This window comes from Mya arenaria, chromosome 5 (assembly GCF_026914265.1).
Source record: "Mya arenaria isolate MELC-2E11 chromosome 5, ASM2691426v1".
NCBI lineage: Eukaryota > Metazoa > Mollusca > Bivalvia > Myida > Myidae > Mya > Mya arenaria.
Genome location: NC_069126.1, coordinates 29,111,507 through 29,127,605, shown reverse-complemented (window position 1 = coordinate 29,127,605; position 16,099 = coordinate 29,111,507). Strand labels below are relative to the sequence as shown.

At 31.6% G+C, this 16,099-nt stretch overlaps 2 protein-coding genes across 6 annotated transcripts in view; one reads left to right on the top strand and one right to left on the bottom strand.

The window, feature by feature from the left end:
• Positions 1-7,411, top strand: part of LOC128233934 (uncharacterized) — a 54,109-nt gene extending 46,698 nt beyond the window's left edge. The window contains exons 31-35 of the mRNA XM_052947823.1: positions 964-1,199; positions 1,721-1,850; positions 2,570-2,665; positions 3,680-3,747; positions 4,292-7,411. Coding sequence (XP_052803783.1) covers positions 964-1,199; positions 1,721-1,850; positions 2,570-2,665; positions 3,680-3,747; positions 4,292-4,397 — 636 coding nt within the window. The 3' untranslated portion in view covers positions 4,398-7,411. The remainder of the gene's footprint in view (positions 1-963; positions 1,200-1,720; positions 1,851-2,569; positions 2,666-3,679; positions 3,748-4,291) is intronic.
• A 1,916-nt stretch (positions 7,412-9,327) lies between these two features.
• Positions 9,328-16,099, bottom strand: part of LOC128234004 (E3 ubiquitin-protein ligase CBL-like) — a 39,610-nt gene continuing 32,838 nt past the window's right edge. For all 5 annotated transcript variants that reach the window (XM_052947925.1, XM_052947924.1, XM_052947926.1 and 2 more), the window contains one exon: positions 9,328-16,044. In XM_052947925.1, coding sequence (XP_052803885.1) covers positions 15,807-16,044 — 238 coding nt within the window. In that variant the 3' untranslated portion in view covers positions 9,328-15,806. The remainder of the gene's footprint in view (positions 16,045-16,099) is intronic.

The window sequence follows — 16,099 nt, the reverse complement described above, 5'->3', positions numbered from 1 at the left end:
AAATATCACAAACATGAGCTTGCAGAGAGGGAAATTGTAAGTCTTGGGCATCATTTGTAAGAAGTTGTAAATATATAATAGAACAAGTGATAACTTGGTAGAACAACTTTACGGGGCCAGCTACTGTCGCAGATACAGATTCAAATATCACAAACATGAGCTTGCAGAGAGGGAAATTGTAAGTCTTGGGCATCATTTGTAAGAAGTTGTAAATATATAATAGAACAAGTGATAACTTGGTAGAACAACTGTACGGGGCCAGCTACTGTGGCAGATACAGATTCAAATATCACAAACATGAGCTTGCAGAGAGGGAAATTGTAAGTCTTGGGCATCATTTGTAAGAAGTTGTAAATATATAATAGAACAAGTGATAACTTGGTAGAACAACTGTACGGGGCCAGCTACTGTCGCAGATACAGATTCAAATATCACAAACATGAGCTTGCAGAGAGGGAAATTGTAAGTCTTGGGCATCATTTGTAAGAAGTTGTAAATATATAATAGAACAAGTGATAACTTGGTAGAACAACTGCATGGGTCAAGCTACTGTTTTGAAACATATTAAATTACCACAAACGGCTTGTGGAAGTGTGTGGCCGCATACGTAGGTGTATTAAATTTGTGATAAATAGGGAATGAAAATATGCTGTTATTAATGTGTCATAAAAAAAATGTGAAGATAACTCTTTATTCCGACTTGAAAAATAACTGAATACTATTTCGAATCTATTATCCAAACTTAATCCCTGGACAGTGATTTATTTTATGTAGGTTTCATCACTTAAAATACAGATTATCATAAATCATTTTTTTAAATGTTTAAATCAAATTGAATTTTTTATTCAAGTCTTATTCTTAAATTGAAAAATGGAAGAAAATATAGCAGAATTACATCTTTTTAAATTTTGATTGTTTATCATTGCATGTATATTGAATCAACACTTTAATCTATTACTACAGGAACTACTCAATCCAACTGGCAGTATACGCACTGAGCCATTCACGGGACGAAACCCAACAGACATGTTCAGCTTCCTTATGTCTCGATATCGTCAGCTGCCGATGCCAACGAGTGCCGACTTGGACGTTGAAATGGCCCTGAAATCGTCCCGGCGAGCAACAAGCATGGATTTGCCAATGGCAATGAGGTTTAGAAAACTGAAGGAATTTTCTAAGGAATGCGTTGGGGTGTACAGGTGAGTTTATAATTGAAAGAGGAGATATGTTCAATGTCGGTGTAAGATAGAATTATATTTCACTGAGGGATTACAGAAATCAATATTTTCATATAAGGCGCAGGTATGAGTGAATATATAATTTGTCTGTGATAAAGATAAAAACAGATTGGATCTTGTGCTGAAACTCTTTTAAGTTTTCTATTTTGTTTTTATATGTAAATGCTAGAAATATAGAAAAAGGTCAGTTTAATCAGCATTAATTCCAAAAGTCTGTAAAAAAGATAAAACTTAACATCATTTCAAAATTTCAACCCAGAACAGCAACCAACATGAGTAACCTTGAAAATAACAGTGATGACCAGAAGAACTGTTTCACTGAAAGGAAAACATATTTATCATTATTTATATAAATATCTCTAATTTGTCTGTTTGAAACTTAAACACTGTCATCTTTGCAATGACCATATGCATACATGTGCTGCAAAGGTCAGCTTAGAAAAACTGTGAAGCGTTAATAACAAGAATCTAACTTAATACAGGTCAACAATCCATGGGCGAGGTTTGTTCTGCAAACGAAACATAGATGATGGGGAGATGATTATCGAGTACTCAGGGGAGATAATTAGAAACGCACTCACCGATTTACGCGAGAAATATTATGAAAGCAAGGTGAGTGTTTTTTATATGGCAATAGAAAATATATATTGTACTTAAATTGTATAATTGACATGGTGCCGAATCACCTAGATATATAAATATTCATAGCTGTTAACCAACAGAGAGGTAGGATAAACCTCAACAAACAAATGCATACATGTGGGTTTTGATTCAAAAGATCATTTTGTTAAACAAAGTAGTTATCGTGGGCGGTTGTGATCCGATTTAAGGGTAATGTTATATAATCAACAGAAATGATCAAAATGAACGGCCTTGATTTGAATATTTGTAAATGTTAAGGGAATAAAAGGGGGAAAAACCAATGCACATAGACCTTGATTTATTTAAGGATTGATCGCATCTTTTCTTGTATTAATGCCGTATGAACGAGTAGAATGAGTAGGTCACGTAAGCGAATACCATCTTAACATTTAAGTAATTAAATAAATAATCATTACCAATCCAAATTAAGCAGTTTCTTCTGCAAGTGAGTATTTGTTCTTAAAGAATTGCAACCTACAACATAAATTTGTATTATAGAATAGCTGTATTTAAAGAATAGCTGATATTTGTAATGTCATATATTTGAAATAAACAATGACTTCATAACTCCGCCAGTGCAATAAAGATTTGAAAGTTAACAAAGTTAATGTTAACAATGTTACTAATTTTAACGAATTTCTGAACAAAAGGCCTAATGTATATGAATGTTATCCTCTGTATCTTTACAGGGTATTGGATGTTACATGTTCCGGATAGACGACCATGATGTTGTGGACGCTACCATGAGGGGAAGTGCTGCAAGATTCATTAACCACTCGTGTGATGTAAGATTGAGCTTAAACAGGGATATGAATTGTTCTTGAATTCTCAAGATTTCCACTGATAAATAAAAAAACAAGAACCCCCAAATAATGAACAAAAATCATTGATTATTACTGAATAGTGAAAAGAGAAAAAAAGGGTAGGAATGAATTTTGATGGCACACAAAATATGCAAGTTTGTCTCTTCATGTCAATGGTTCTTGTTGCAAAAGTCTCTGGTGCTAAAAGAAAATATCTTAAGTCCCACTTTTGCTGTGCTTATTATTGAGTTATGCACCTGCTAGAGTGAAAAACAACACAACAAAGTGTTACGGATGATGTGCTTCTGTGTAGAATGTACATGTTTTATTCGGAATTAAGTTATAAGTATCATTGATGGCTGATGGTGTAAGATAAGTTCATCCCAACCTGAGCGTAGGGTGAAAATATGGAAACAAGGTTCACTTAAATTCCGCAAAACACCCAGGGCAAGGGTTGGAATGAACCTATTTTACATAAGCGGGCAAGGTAGATGCTTTTTCTCCAAGCTCAGTTAAAAAAAATATCGTCAAAATGTATTTTAATTTATTTTCTTACATACTGGTAGTTACTTACCTTTGCCCGTGCACAAGATAAGGATTTCAAGCATGTCCCAAATATTTGGATTTACTTATCTGGTGTGGGACTGAAAAAATGTTATGGGACATGATTAACGAGATTGTTGTTCACTTTTAGACATAAAGTATTTTATAATGTGCTCGTATATTTAAATTAAACAAGTGCGGCTGGATCAGTTTTATTGTCGCAAATCTTGTTAGAAAAACTGCAGACCACAAGTTGATCCATTAAATTTACATCTAGCAGTACATATATGAATGTTAACAACAATGACATTAACAACATTGTTAACTATTGCAATGTTCTGAACAATCGGCCCAATGATTGCAAAGTATTAAACCATTTTGTTTTTAACATACACTGTTCAAATGTCATATGCTTGTATAATAATGTTTTATCAATTGTTTAATCCGTTTCAGCCAAACTGTTACTCGAAGGTGATCAACGTGGACAACAGAAAACACATAGTCATCTTTGCCATGCGGAAGTAAGTGTTGCATTACATGGAATTGAGATGTATTCAACCTACAGCAGATAAAAATCTAAAACATTCATTGATTATTACTGAATAGTTAATAGAAAAATGTGAAATAAATGAATTTGGATGAAAAAAATGCCAGTTTGTCTCTGTATGATTTTGTTATAAATGTTTCCGGAAATTAATGGAAAGACCAATTTACAAGTCAAGAAAAAAGTTATTTAGTAAGTTTAAAATGTATTAATTTTACAATGAATGTGAAGAAAGTTATATTAGTTTTTGCTTAGTTACCTTTTGGCAGGATGTTGTGAATAGTGTGGTCATGTTTTTCGGGTAAAACCAGAAAACCCTGCTTGTACAGCTTTGTGACCACTAATTAAACTCACATATGCCCGGGCTAGGAATCGAACCAAGAATGAGATCACTAAATGCATGTGTGCTCATTCATTCTATAATTTTTAAAAACTATTTAAAAAAAGAAGTTGTTTTAGATCGCTTATCTAATATTAAAAAGTGCCAGTTTTGTAATGAATTGACTTCCAATTCTTTTCAGGATATTTCGAGGTGAAGAGCTGACGTACGACTATAAGTTCCCAATAGAAGAGGTGAAGATTCCTTGTACATGTGGGTCCAAGAGATGTCGGAAATACCTTAACTGAGTCAGAGTGTACAATTCGGGTCTTCGTGATGGATGTCGGAAATACCTTAACTGAACCAAAGTGTACAATTCAGGTCTTCGTGATGGATGTCGGAAATGCCTTAACTGAGCAAGAGTGTACATTCATGTCTTCATGATGGATGATTAAATTATCGTAACTGAGTCGAAGTATTCATTCAGGTATTAGCAATGAATGGAGGAATTGTCTTAGCTGAGCTGCAGTTTGCTGTTTGATGAATCTTCACAGTGTAATTACCTACTTCCAGTTTGAAGCAATGTTTGATTTATCTTGACTGAGCCACAATACAGTATATATGCAGGTTAAAGCAGTCGGAACTATCTTAACTGTGCTGGAATATTGATGCTGCTTCAAGTGTCATGGGATTTGTCTGAATAAAGCCTCTGTTTTCTATATGGGTTCATTAGCAGAAACCAATATATGATGATAAAAAAAGTATAATAAGTATCAATTATCAGGTAAAATTTCATTCATGATGATTAAAGATGTTAAAATTGAAATTTACAGTGGACTGTCTTGTTAGGAAAGCCAAACTATAGCTTGAATTATTGCTCACAAATAATACCAAGGGATGTGAAAACCAGAAAGAAGTTGACCCTAAGTTATGTATGATTATTCATGATAAAGCTATAACATGTGTGTACGGTAGTTTTTTGCTGTTTTTTTTCCCCAGAAAATGGGGGCGGAAAGGGTGCCCTGCCCATTCACAAACCAAAAAAATATTCAATTTTTTTTTTTTTAATTTTAACATGTCAAAAAGTACAGATATGTGAAAATGCATTCTTAATCTCTTAAAATTATGTATGTTAAAGTGCCTTAGCTTTGTTTCCTTGTTTGAAATATATTTTCATAAATTCACAATTTTTAGCTGTTGTCAGTATTTTCACAATCCAAGGGCCCTGAGCCCTTTCACAAAAAGGTGACGAAAAAAAAACTATGATCTGTATAAAACCATGCATATTGATGATTTGTCTTACACTGTGCAGTTTGTAAAATATAACCATACTGCTTTTCATGATATTTTTCATGGCTTGATTTAACTTGTTAACGCTAAACCGGTTGAAAAATATAAATATACTGCTTTTCAGGATGTTTTTCATTGCTTGAATTAACGAAAGAATGCATATATTCATGTTTCATGTTATTGACTCGTTGAAAAGAATATTAAAATGTTTGTTACATATTAAGAAGATGTATATAGTCATAGATGTTTTATTGTTGAGGTGAATCGATACATTTCAGATTGTAAATATTGTTACTGCTATTTATTTTGTTCAAAGGAATACATGTGTATATACAACGAGAAATGTTTATGGGTGTAAATAGTTTTATCAAATTATTGACACTTTATGGCCATTTATGCCTTCTTTTCAAAGAGTGATTAAATGTAAAATATTTGGGAAAGTTTTGACATACATTAAATAAAAGAAGAGCATTTTTTTTACTAGTTTTCTTAAGCAGAAGGATTCGAACTGGGTACCTCTGCATCTGTTGTCAGCAACATTATCGCCACTTTGGACAATTTTGTATACCTAGTTTTGTTTTATAAACAAACCTTAAGTGTGATGGAAACTGTCAACAGTGGATTGTTTTAGATGAATTAGACATATTTTAGAAACAAATTTAGTATCTGGTACATGTTAACTTGGGCTTACAATATTTGGTAGAAAATATGTGCACTACTTTGATATAATGTGTTGCTGTGACAGAAGTTGTTAATTGTCTTTCACTTGTTATTTTAGTCCAGAGGATTGCGTGTTTAAAGCCTATTTCTTTTCAAGATGAAATTATGTTGGAAATGATCCTCTTCCATGCCTTGTTCTGACTTATTCCCAAGGTAAAATTCTGTAAAATCATGCGGAATTTTCAATTTCGAGATATACTCCTTGAAATTTTATTACTTCCAATTAAAAGATTTTAGTGGAATTTGTCCAAATAAATGAGCAACAACTTTTCAAAAGGCATAGAAAAGGCTTGTATAATATGGCTCTGTCAATCATTGTCAAATTGATAACGCTGCCAATTTTATGATTAAAGAACTGTGTCCGTCTCTCATTTCGTGTACTGTACTTTTGATAGTTACGAAATATATACATTTTTACATACCCATATGCTTGAGATTTAGTGTCTGTTAGTCATACAGCCACCAGACCTTTGTGTTCATTGTTTTATTTTGTCTTTGTTAAAATGGTTGTTTTGTCTCAAAAGCAGAGCAGGGCCCTCAATCTAATTCTTTGGGGGAGGGGTCAAATCAATCTGCTTTTAAGGGGGCCTACTATGGGCTACAGTACTGACCTTCAAAAATGCCTTTTTTCCTCATGAGAGTTACATAATCGTTTATTTGTCCTAAAATATGCTTTCCATAAAATGTTTTTCTCAAAATTAATTATATAAAGTCATATATAATTAAACGGTTAAACCTACATGTATCTATTAATGAAAAGAAGCATTAATAGATACATGTAGGTTTAAATAGTGTGAAATTGTTTTGAAAAAAGGTAATTATAAACTATCAGGATGATTTTATTCGAAAATTAATTATATAGAATCCCCACCCACTGATATGTTTGAAATTCACCTGTTAAAAGGCTGTGGGTCCCTTTCCCTTAAAGTAGATTTATGGCCCTGTCAAGTAATGTACATGTAGATATCATTCGTCCAAGTGATTTAAGTTCCAAAATTTAGTGTTTACATTATGTCTTGCATTTGTTGATATTTCTTTGTCTTTAATATAATTGTCATAATTTATATTACAGATTTTGCATTTTGCAGAGTTTTTGAAGACTTTCTAAGATTTTATTCATAATCAACATTCATTTTCATATGTTAAAAACTGCATAAACCTAATTGTAAATATTGCTTGTAAATATTAACTTAACAGAATTTGCCCAGAAATATATTGGATTCTTTATGTAACATTCGTGCATAAACGATATTATTTTATGTATTACTTCAGATCTTGAGTGACGCAGATTAGATTAAAATATAGAAATCTGTTTTCTTGTTAATATTCTTCTTCCTCCTTGATCGAACTGGATTTAGATACGCCCTGAGTGGAATTGTAGCCTAGGAATGAAACTTAAATCTCACCAAGTGAACAAGTGGTTAGTGCACTCGCTTCTCATCTAGGCATTCTGGGTTTGATTCCCGGCCTGGCCGCCAGCATGTGCCTTGTGGTCACTGAGCCAGGCAAGTGGGTTTTCCCTGGTTTCCCTATAACACTAGACCACACCCTCTTGCACAACATCGTACGAGAGTGACTTAAGTTAATATAACTTTTCACAATCCTTGTAATGTAAAATAAGTTTAAACTAACTGAGCTAGAAGCATATAGGGTTGACGTTCCACTACGAGAGAAAACTTGGAAGTTTCTGTTTTGCAGAACAGAAAGTAACTGCAAAGATAGCCCTTTTAAAAAGACTCAATTATTTTTTAACGGATCAAATGAGACAATTGTTTTATAATTTGTATATACTTCCTATGTTTGACTATTGTTGTAGCGTTTGGGGGAAAAGTAAGCAAACCCATATGAGACGAATCACCATGCTTCAAAAAAGAGCTGCATAAATTATTCTCTTTAAGTCTATTAGAACACCATCGCATGAATTATTTAAAAAATTAGAATGGCTTCAATTTGAATACCGTTGCAGATATCAAACGGCTGTTATGGTATTTAAATATATTAATAATCTTACACCGAGTTACATAAGAGACATTATTAAGATATCTAGCAACACAAGATATGGATTACGATCTTCCACGCGACAAGACATTGCTCACTTTCGACATAAAACACAATACAAGAAACACTCGTTTGAATGCTACCGTGGGAAAGTTTGGAATTTTTACCAGAAGAAATACGTAAGTCTAACACTGAAAAGACATTTAAAACCCGCTGCAAGAAGTTCTATTTACATTATCAATCGCAAAATCTGTTGTAAAAATGGTATGCATTTCCATGCATACCACATGTATAGTTTATACGTATGTATATATTGAGTAAGGTGTTAAATAAATGTGTGACTGTCCAACTTACTCAATTAAACAATTTTGATGTGTTTTCTTGTTAACATTTAGGTACAAATTGATGTATTATTAAGTATTGATGTGTTAAATGAATGTATTATATTCATGTTTCTTTATGTTTTCGTATTACATTATAAAACGTTCCTTTCTGAAATTCCATTCTAAGCATTTTACATGTCAAAACGATCATTAATTCTAGTTATAGGCCATGATGAAAAAATGTAGTAATGCTTTAAACAATATTTATTTTTGCGGTACTGTTCATAATGTGTTTTCTCATTTGTGTTTTGAGTATTATTTGCATCACATCTTATTTAGTGTGTGTGTGTGTGTGTCTGTGAATGTTCTTTCAGAAGGCCGCATTGTAAATAAGACGTGTGTTATGTTTTTCATAATATGATGCCTATGTCTTAATGTGTTACCTTCTTTAAATAAAGTTATAATTATTATTATTATTATTATAGCATGTGAAAACATGTCTATCAGTAATAAAAACATTATTTTTTTATTGAGAATTTTCCACACAACGGATGTACATATGACGCCATTGTGACGTCATACCTTGAGGGGTTATGTCCATTAATAATTATTACCAAGTTGAGTGGTCATAGATTGAATATATCTCAAGTAGCAGTGGCCAATTTCGTCTAATTTTGTCACTGAAGGGCTTTATTAAGCTTGAGATATTATGCCCATTGAAATTGACAGTTGAAGGGCTTGATTAAACTTGGTGTTATGCCCATTGATAGCTTTACCAAGTTTAGTGGCCATAGGTTAAATACTTACGAAAATGATAAGAGACCAATTGGTCCTATTCTGACAGATGAAAGGCAATACTCTGCAGACACGAAGTAAATGCCTTTTCTTTAATAAAAAAAAAAGACAATTAAATTTATACATTTTATTAAAAGGCTCATATAGAGTAATCTGTCAGAGTTATCGACAAATACAAGTATAATTTCAAAGACAATTTATCAGAGAAGAACAAAATTTAACACTTAAGAATATACATTATTTATTAGAATTTCATCAGAAAATGACAGACATGATATATGTTATAATGAAAAAGATGTTGGTACATGAACATTTGCATTGATTCATGAACAATTATATTGGCTTGTAAATGTTTATATATTCATGAACATTTGTATGGGTTCATGAACAAATTCATTCATGAAACATTTGTATTGGTTCATGAACATTTGAATTCAGTTTATGAACATTTGTATTGGTTCATGAACATTTGAATGGGTTGATGAACATTTGTTTTGTTTAATTAACATTTAAATTCATTTCATTAACATTTTTATTGGTTCATGAACATTTGTATTGCAAAATCCAAAATACTCAATCCATGAAAACAATGACTTATTATAAATAGATTAAAATTAATGTACAATTTTGAATATCAAATCAAAAATGATCTCCTATTCAATTTAATGTCAAATTAAGTAGTCAAACATGGAAAGAAATAGTCTTAAAGCATAAATTAGAAAATTTTGAAACAAATTGGCCATCATGCACAGTAAATTACTGTGAAATTAACAATTACTGAGAAATTAAGCAACAAAGTTTAAAATCAATTATGCAATGCAAAACTATCTTTGCTATTAGAGTGTAATCAAACAAAAACAATTATGTTAACTTGATGAAAATGAGCTGGATTAATGAATGCGGATTCCTTGCGCAAGCTACAATCACATAAAAGGTCAACCATACTTATGCTGAATTAAAGCAGGGCCTTTTTACCAGTAATGGGGAAGACACCCTAGCCCTTTTTGTGGGGAAAAAGGTTTTTTTTTTCAGTTCTACACTGTTTTGGTGGTTACATGTATATACTTGACACCAGAAACATGTTTAAACTTCCTTACTCCAGCAAACAAAACCAAAATTTGCAAATTCAATATCTCGTTAGAGATAAGGGTAATAAGAGTTAGAGGTATCTGCCAATGTTAACATGATGTTTCATGAATGTTTAATATGGTGCCGTAGATAGCTTGATTTCCATAATTTTGTTTTCACAAATTGTTGCTTCGAGACAATTTCACTTTGTTTAAAATGTGCTACCCCATTATCTAATCATTGAAAAATTATGGTAAACTGAATATTTAAATAATCTGGGTTCAGAGCGGGACAGATGTAACTCCATTTAAAAATAGAAGGAGTTTAACAACATAATTAACAGCAAAGTTGTTAACTTTTAGTCATGAAATATTTGGTGATGTGCTCACATATTTAAATATACAGAAGTACAGCTGAAACACTTGTCTCAAATCTTGTTAGAAATATGGCAGATCACACCTCCAGAACAGTTATGATTTAAAAAATTTCAACGATGGCATAAACAGCATTGTTAACTTCAACAAATTCTGAACAATCGGCCAAAGGCTTATATCCATTTGTAACACCTTGGCCATTTTCCAAAGAAAACAACCTCGGCTGTATGCCAGTACATCAGTAGAAGTAGTTCGTAATTTTTTTAAAATAGTATTAATTTATAGTACAGTTTTAACATTTATTGTGTATTACTAAGTTTAAATTGATTGCCGGTGAAGTGCATAATTGCATAAATAATTAAGATTCCCAAGATTAAAGTCATTTTGTTAAACTGCTATATTGAAATTACTTCCCGATCTATTTGAAGCGTAGTCACAGATTTCTGACATTGTAAACAGTCCATATACATCAGAGGTTGATTTCCATAGAAAATGGCGGAGGTGTTCCGATTAGTGTATATCATGATACAAAAAGAATGAAAATCTCTCTAATAAACTAAACATTATCTATAACAAATAAACAGTAAATGACATAACATGATATAAACATTTTACAAAAGGCATTATCAAAATGTTCTCTTTTTGAAATAAGTTAGACTATTTATATATGTACAGACAATATTTATATAAAGTCATAAATTATTTTGTACAAATTCTGTCATGAAATGATTAATAATCGTAAGAAACTAAACCGTATAATCAAACAAGAGTATGCAGTACATCAAATTGTTTTCTCATTCAAAAGGTATAGAAAAAATATACTATGAGAATATGCTAATGAAAAACAATGCAAGTCAAATCTTCTTTCCTTTTAAAAAATAACTGATTATAACATTTGCAACCCTATAACTCCATTCAAAACACAGTCAGAGCTATCACAGGAGTGAATTATATATCCCCCATAAGCGTTGACAGGATCCCTCAACATCAAGGACCATAACTCTCAGTCTCTCGCAAAATGCTAAATGAGTGATTTCAAAGCATATTTATCGAGCATTTCCTATTAATAGCTTGACATACGGATAAATTAATTTTCAGTCAGTGACTCATGGCAAGAAACAATGTCTTTTAAGATAATTATGTTACACACCGTCAGTCTTTTAAAGCTGCATTCTCACAGATTGAACGTTTTGACAACTTTTTAAAATTTTGACTTGGAATGAACCAATTTTTGTGAAAATCCATGGAAACCAGATATATAAGACTCCTGACAAAAAATTAGATCGCAGATTTTTATATTTAAGTTCAAAAATTGATGTTTTATGCATTTTTCTTAAACCATTAGTAACGGTTTAAGCCATAAAACATTAATTTTTGAACTTAAATATAAAAATCTGCGATCTGAGTTTTTGTCAGCAATCTTATATCATTGGTTCGCAGATAATTACGCAAAAAAAATGCCATTTCCAAGACCAAAAATAAAAAAGTTGTAAAAATGGTGAATCTGTGAGAGTGCAGCTTTAATGAAGTAACATTTTTATTACATATAAATTCTGTTACAGTCGGTTTCAGGGATACCAGCTGTTGCCACATTTTATTTACATAAAGTAGTCTTGTTCCGTTAGTTCATCTCACGATTTTAAACAATGAAATCCCAATTCAGATTTGAAACGACTGTTGCAAAAATCATGCAACTGACAATTCAGGGATGCCAATTTTCCTCTTTTCAACTTATTTCCTGTTTTTTTGGCCACAAAACATTAAAATTAAAATTGTTGCCTTTCATCTAATCTTTACAAAAAAAGATTTTTAAAATAAAGCGTGACGGGGATCCTATTATTTCATACTTGTTTCCCTCTTTTTTTTTGTAAATTTGCGTTGGCATCCCTAGCAACAGTGATATCCACATAAAAAGAGAATATGGTTGGCTTGAAATTCCTTTAAGTAGATGACATATCCATTAAGTAGATGACATATTTAAGTTGTTATGCCATTGTCATAAAAAATTGAATCTAAATTGAGCAATGTTATCTTACTTTATAACAGGTAAATATTGAATACAGACAAAACGATTAAAAGAATACAATGATTATCAGAAAATGTACAAAATATTTACAGAAATAAACTCATTTAGTGCAATGAGTATTAGGGCTAACACAAACTATTTGAAACCAAAACTCATCTAAAAACAAATTGATGATCTCTAATGACTGTATTTATGGTCATTCAAGTCTTATATTAAAACATTTTGACACAATAACAGCTAGTGCTATAACCTAACATACTACCATTTGCAATTTTTTTAAACAAAGCAAATCCACATTGCAATTTGCATCAGCAATAAGGTAATGTTATACCACTCAAACTAGAACAGTAAGACTCAATAATCAGGAATGTGATTGACCAAACAGCTGATGGGATTAAATCATTTCAGTGATGGGCTTTGATGGGGCACTTAAGGCCCCAAATGGGTATCAACCCTACCGCAGAAGAAAAACTTGCTTTTAAGAAGCTCTTTTGAAAGCTCTGCTTACTTTGAATCTGAAGCAACCTAGAGTGTCAATACTAAAAATAAATAAAGTAGCAACCAAAAGCAACTAGTAAACTTTATAATCATATAAGATAACTCACAATAGAACAGATCTGAACTGTTCGAAAAACGTCCGAAAATTGCAATATTCTTAAGGTTTTAATAACTCTTTTAGCCATAAAACGTCAATTTTCGACCATACATAATTATAAACAACTGCGATCGAAGCTTTAGTCAGCCCGACTTTTACGCAAAAATTGGCTCATTCCAAGACAAAAATTTATTTTTTTTGTCAAAACCGTGAATCTGTAAGAGAGCAGCTTTAAACAAACAGAGTATCTATATATATTATTGTTTGTGTTGACCTAATACCCATTTTCACTCAAGAGTTAAACGAAAAAACATATCACAAAATATATAGGTACTGCTCAGCAGACCATTGAAGCACTATTTACGAATAAAATTCCTGAAAAAAAAACACACAAAAAATACACAAGAATTACAAGATAGTTCTCTAATCAAAATAACGGGAACAACTATACTACTAGTTCTAATTACAATTACATTAGGCCAACTTGTCACTGTTTTCCAATCATTTTAAATGAATATACAGGTACATGTATAACTTAGGATATACATTGTACTTGTGAATTATCTTATAAATAATAAATCACAAAGTTCTTACCAAAACATTTCAAACAATACCCGGTTATGCCTTGAACTATGGCGTAAAAAATAAAGTTTTGGTTTCTAATTTCATACCCCCCAAAAAACAAGGTATGTAGGTCGGATTTTATTTTTTTATTAGGCAAATTGTTTCTTGAGATTTTGATGTTACCAAAAAACTATAAATTATATGCTTAACAGATCCAAATTATCAGTATTAGCATTACTGGTATTGTTAAAAGCCAAAACACTTCATTTTTAACTTTTAAAAGAAAAAAAATTAAACAATGATTACAAAAACATTATTTCTTAAGGTAAAAGAAAGGTTTAGGGATGGGGCAAAAAAAGGTCAGGAAAGTTTCCTAAACTGGAAACAGACATATGTCTTTTTATGCCTAACCTATAAAATAATATAAATGACTTATATGGAAATTATCTCTGTAACTACATGTAAGCTTGAAAAACAACAACAATTGAAAGTCAACATTTAAAAAATCATTGTACATTGATCTCCAGTAAGTGTTACTACAAAACTTGAGTTAATGTTCAAAACAGTGTACCAGAGTTGTTGTTTTTTAGTATATTCCTATCTGTTTCGTATCTTGGTTTTTTTTTATTTTCCTGCAAATCACTTTTTGTAGAATTTCTCAATTATGTGGATTCCATTTACATTAAATGAGCAATTTTACTGTAAATCTTGAATTTGAAAATCCAACATATAAGTAATACATATCAACATTCAATCTAACTTATTTTCAGAAAATGTGAGTTTGACAATCAACAAATCAATACATACCAAGTTATTTCTGATTTGTACTGATAAATTAAAATGACCAACAACTAAGGAAATAGATGTATATATATATAACTAATAGTAACTAATTACTAATATGTATTAAAATAGAAATATTTAACATTTTGATAGCAATGCCTTCCATATTTTGTCTGCAATTATTTGAATTATGGTCATCCAAAATGCTCTAATAGACTTTCATAGCTTCAAATAACGTTCAAAATTAACATTTTAATGTGCACAAAAGGAAAAGTCATTTTCTCTAAATATTTATTAATAATTTATGACAGAATTTGTAATAATTTCTTTAAGCTCAATTATGACAAAAGCTGACAGCTTATAGAGTCATGGTCAAGTCTGTTTCCTGGGTAAGAAACCACTACCAGTGTCCATTTTGAGAGGCCGTGAGAAGAAACCCTTGATTGGGATGGAACCCATAACCTCTTGGATGAGGTCCGGACACCTATACCACTAGACCACTCTCACCCTTTTAAACTCTTTTGGCAATTGGATAATTCTCCGATATTAAAGGGACTACACACCAGATGGTCCCAAAATCAGCATACATGTATGTAGTATTTCCTCAAAACAAGCCTAGAATTTTCAAAACAAGTATGAGGCTGATAATACATCATTTTATATGATTAAAATAATATTTTGTCGCTGACTGAACTAAGTTTACCCATTTAAAAATAGCGCGTAATGCTTTCCTATTTCATAGTGTGGATATTAAGCATGTGAAAGTCACATGATTAGTGAAGATCATGATTAGTACCCTATTTTTAAATTTATGCGGTAGACAAACCCAGTAAACTTCGAACTGGAAAACCTGCCAAAATGCGAAAGATACCTGTGTCATAAGCAAAGTAATACATAAGATTCAATGCGTTGTAAGTTTTTGAATTTTTTTTTTTTTTTGCTATGGTATCATCTGGTGTCTAGCTCCTTTAATATGTGATTGTAACAAGAAACATACTATACACATAACTTATATCTACTGACCACAATCATCAAAAGAAATCAAACAAGAAATTATGTATTTTAATGCAGGTAGAGAACAAATAACAATTAATAAACCAAATGTCATTCGGCAATATATCGCATTCGTCCCACCATTTGAATTTCAAACATCCACAAAAAACAACATATTCACACCATTGCTACATAGTTTTGACAAATGTCTCTAGAATTTCTTCTGCCATGGTAATATTATTTTTCGCAACTCGTAACGCTTCGAGCACTTTCATACGATTGTAACCTTTTTTCGTGAGTTCCTCTACATGGTCTTCGTTAATACTGTCATAACTATTCTCCTTGTTTATATCCTGATTTTCACGCAATCTGTCTCTTCGAGCCGGCAAGGGAATATCTCCTGAACTGCCTGCCTCATGATTTTTACTGAAAGGAGTTTAAAGAGGAATAAATGAAAATAACAAAACTTGTCGCCAAAGAG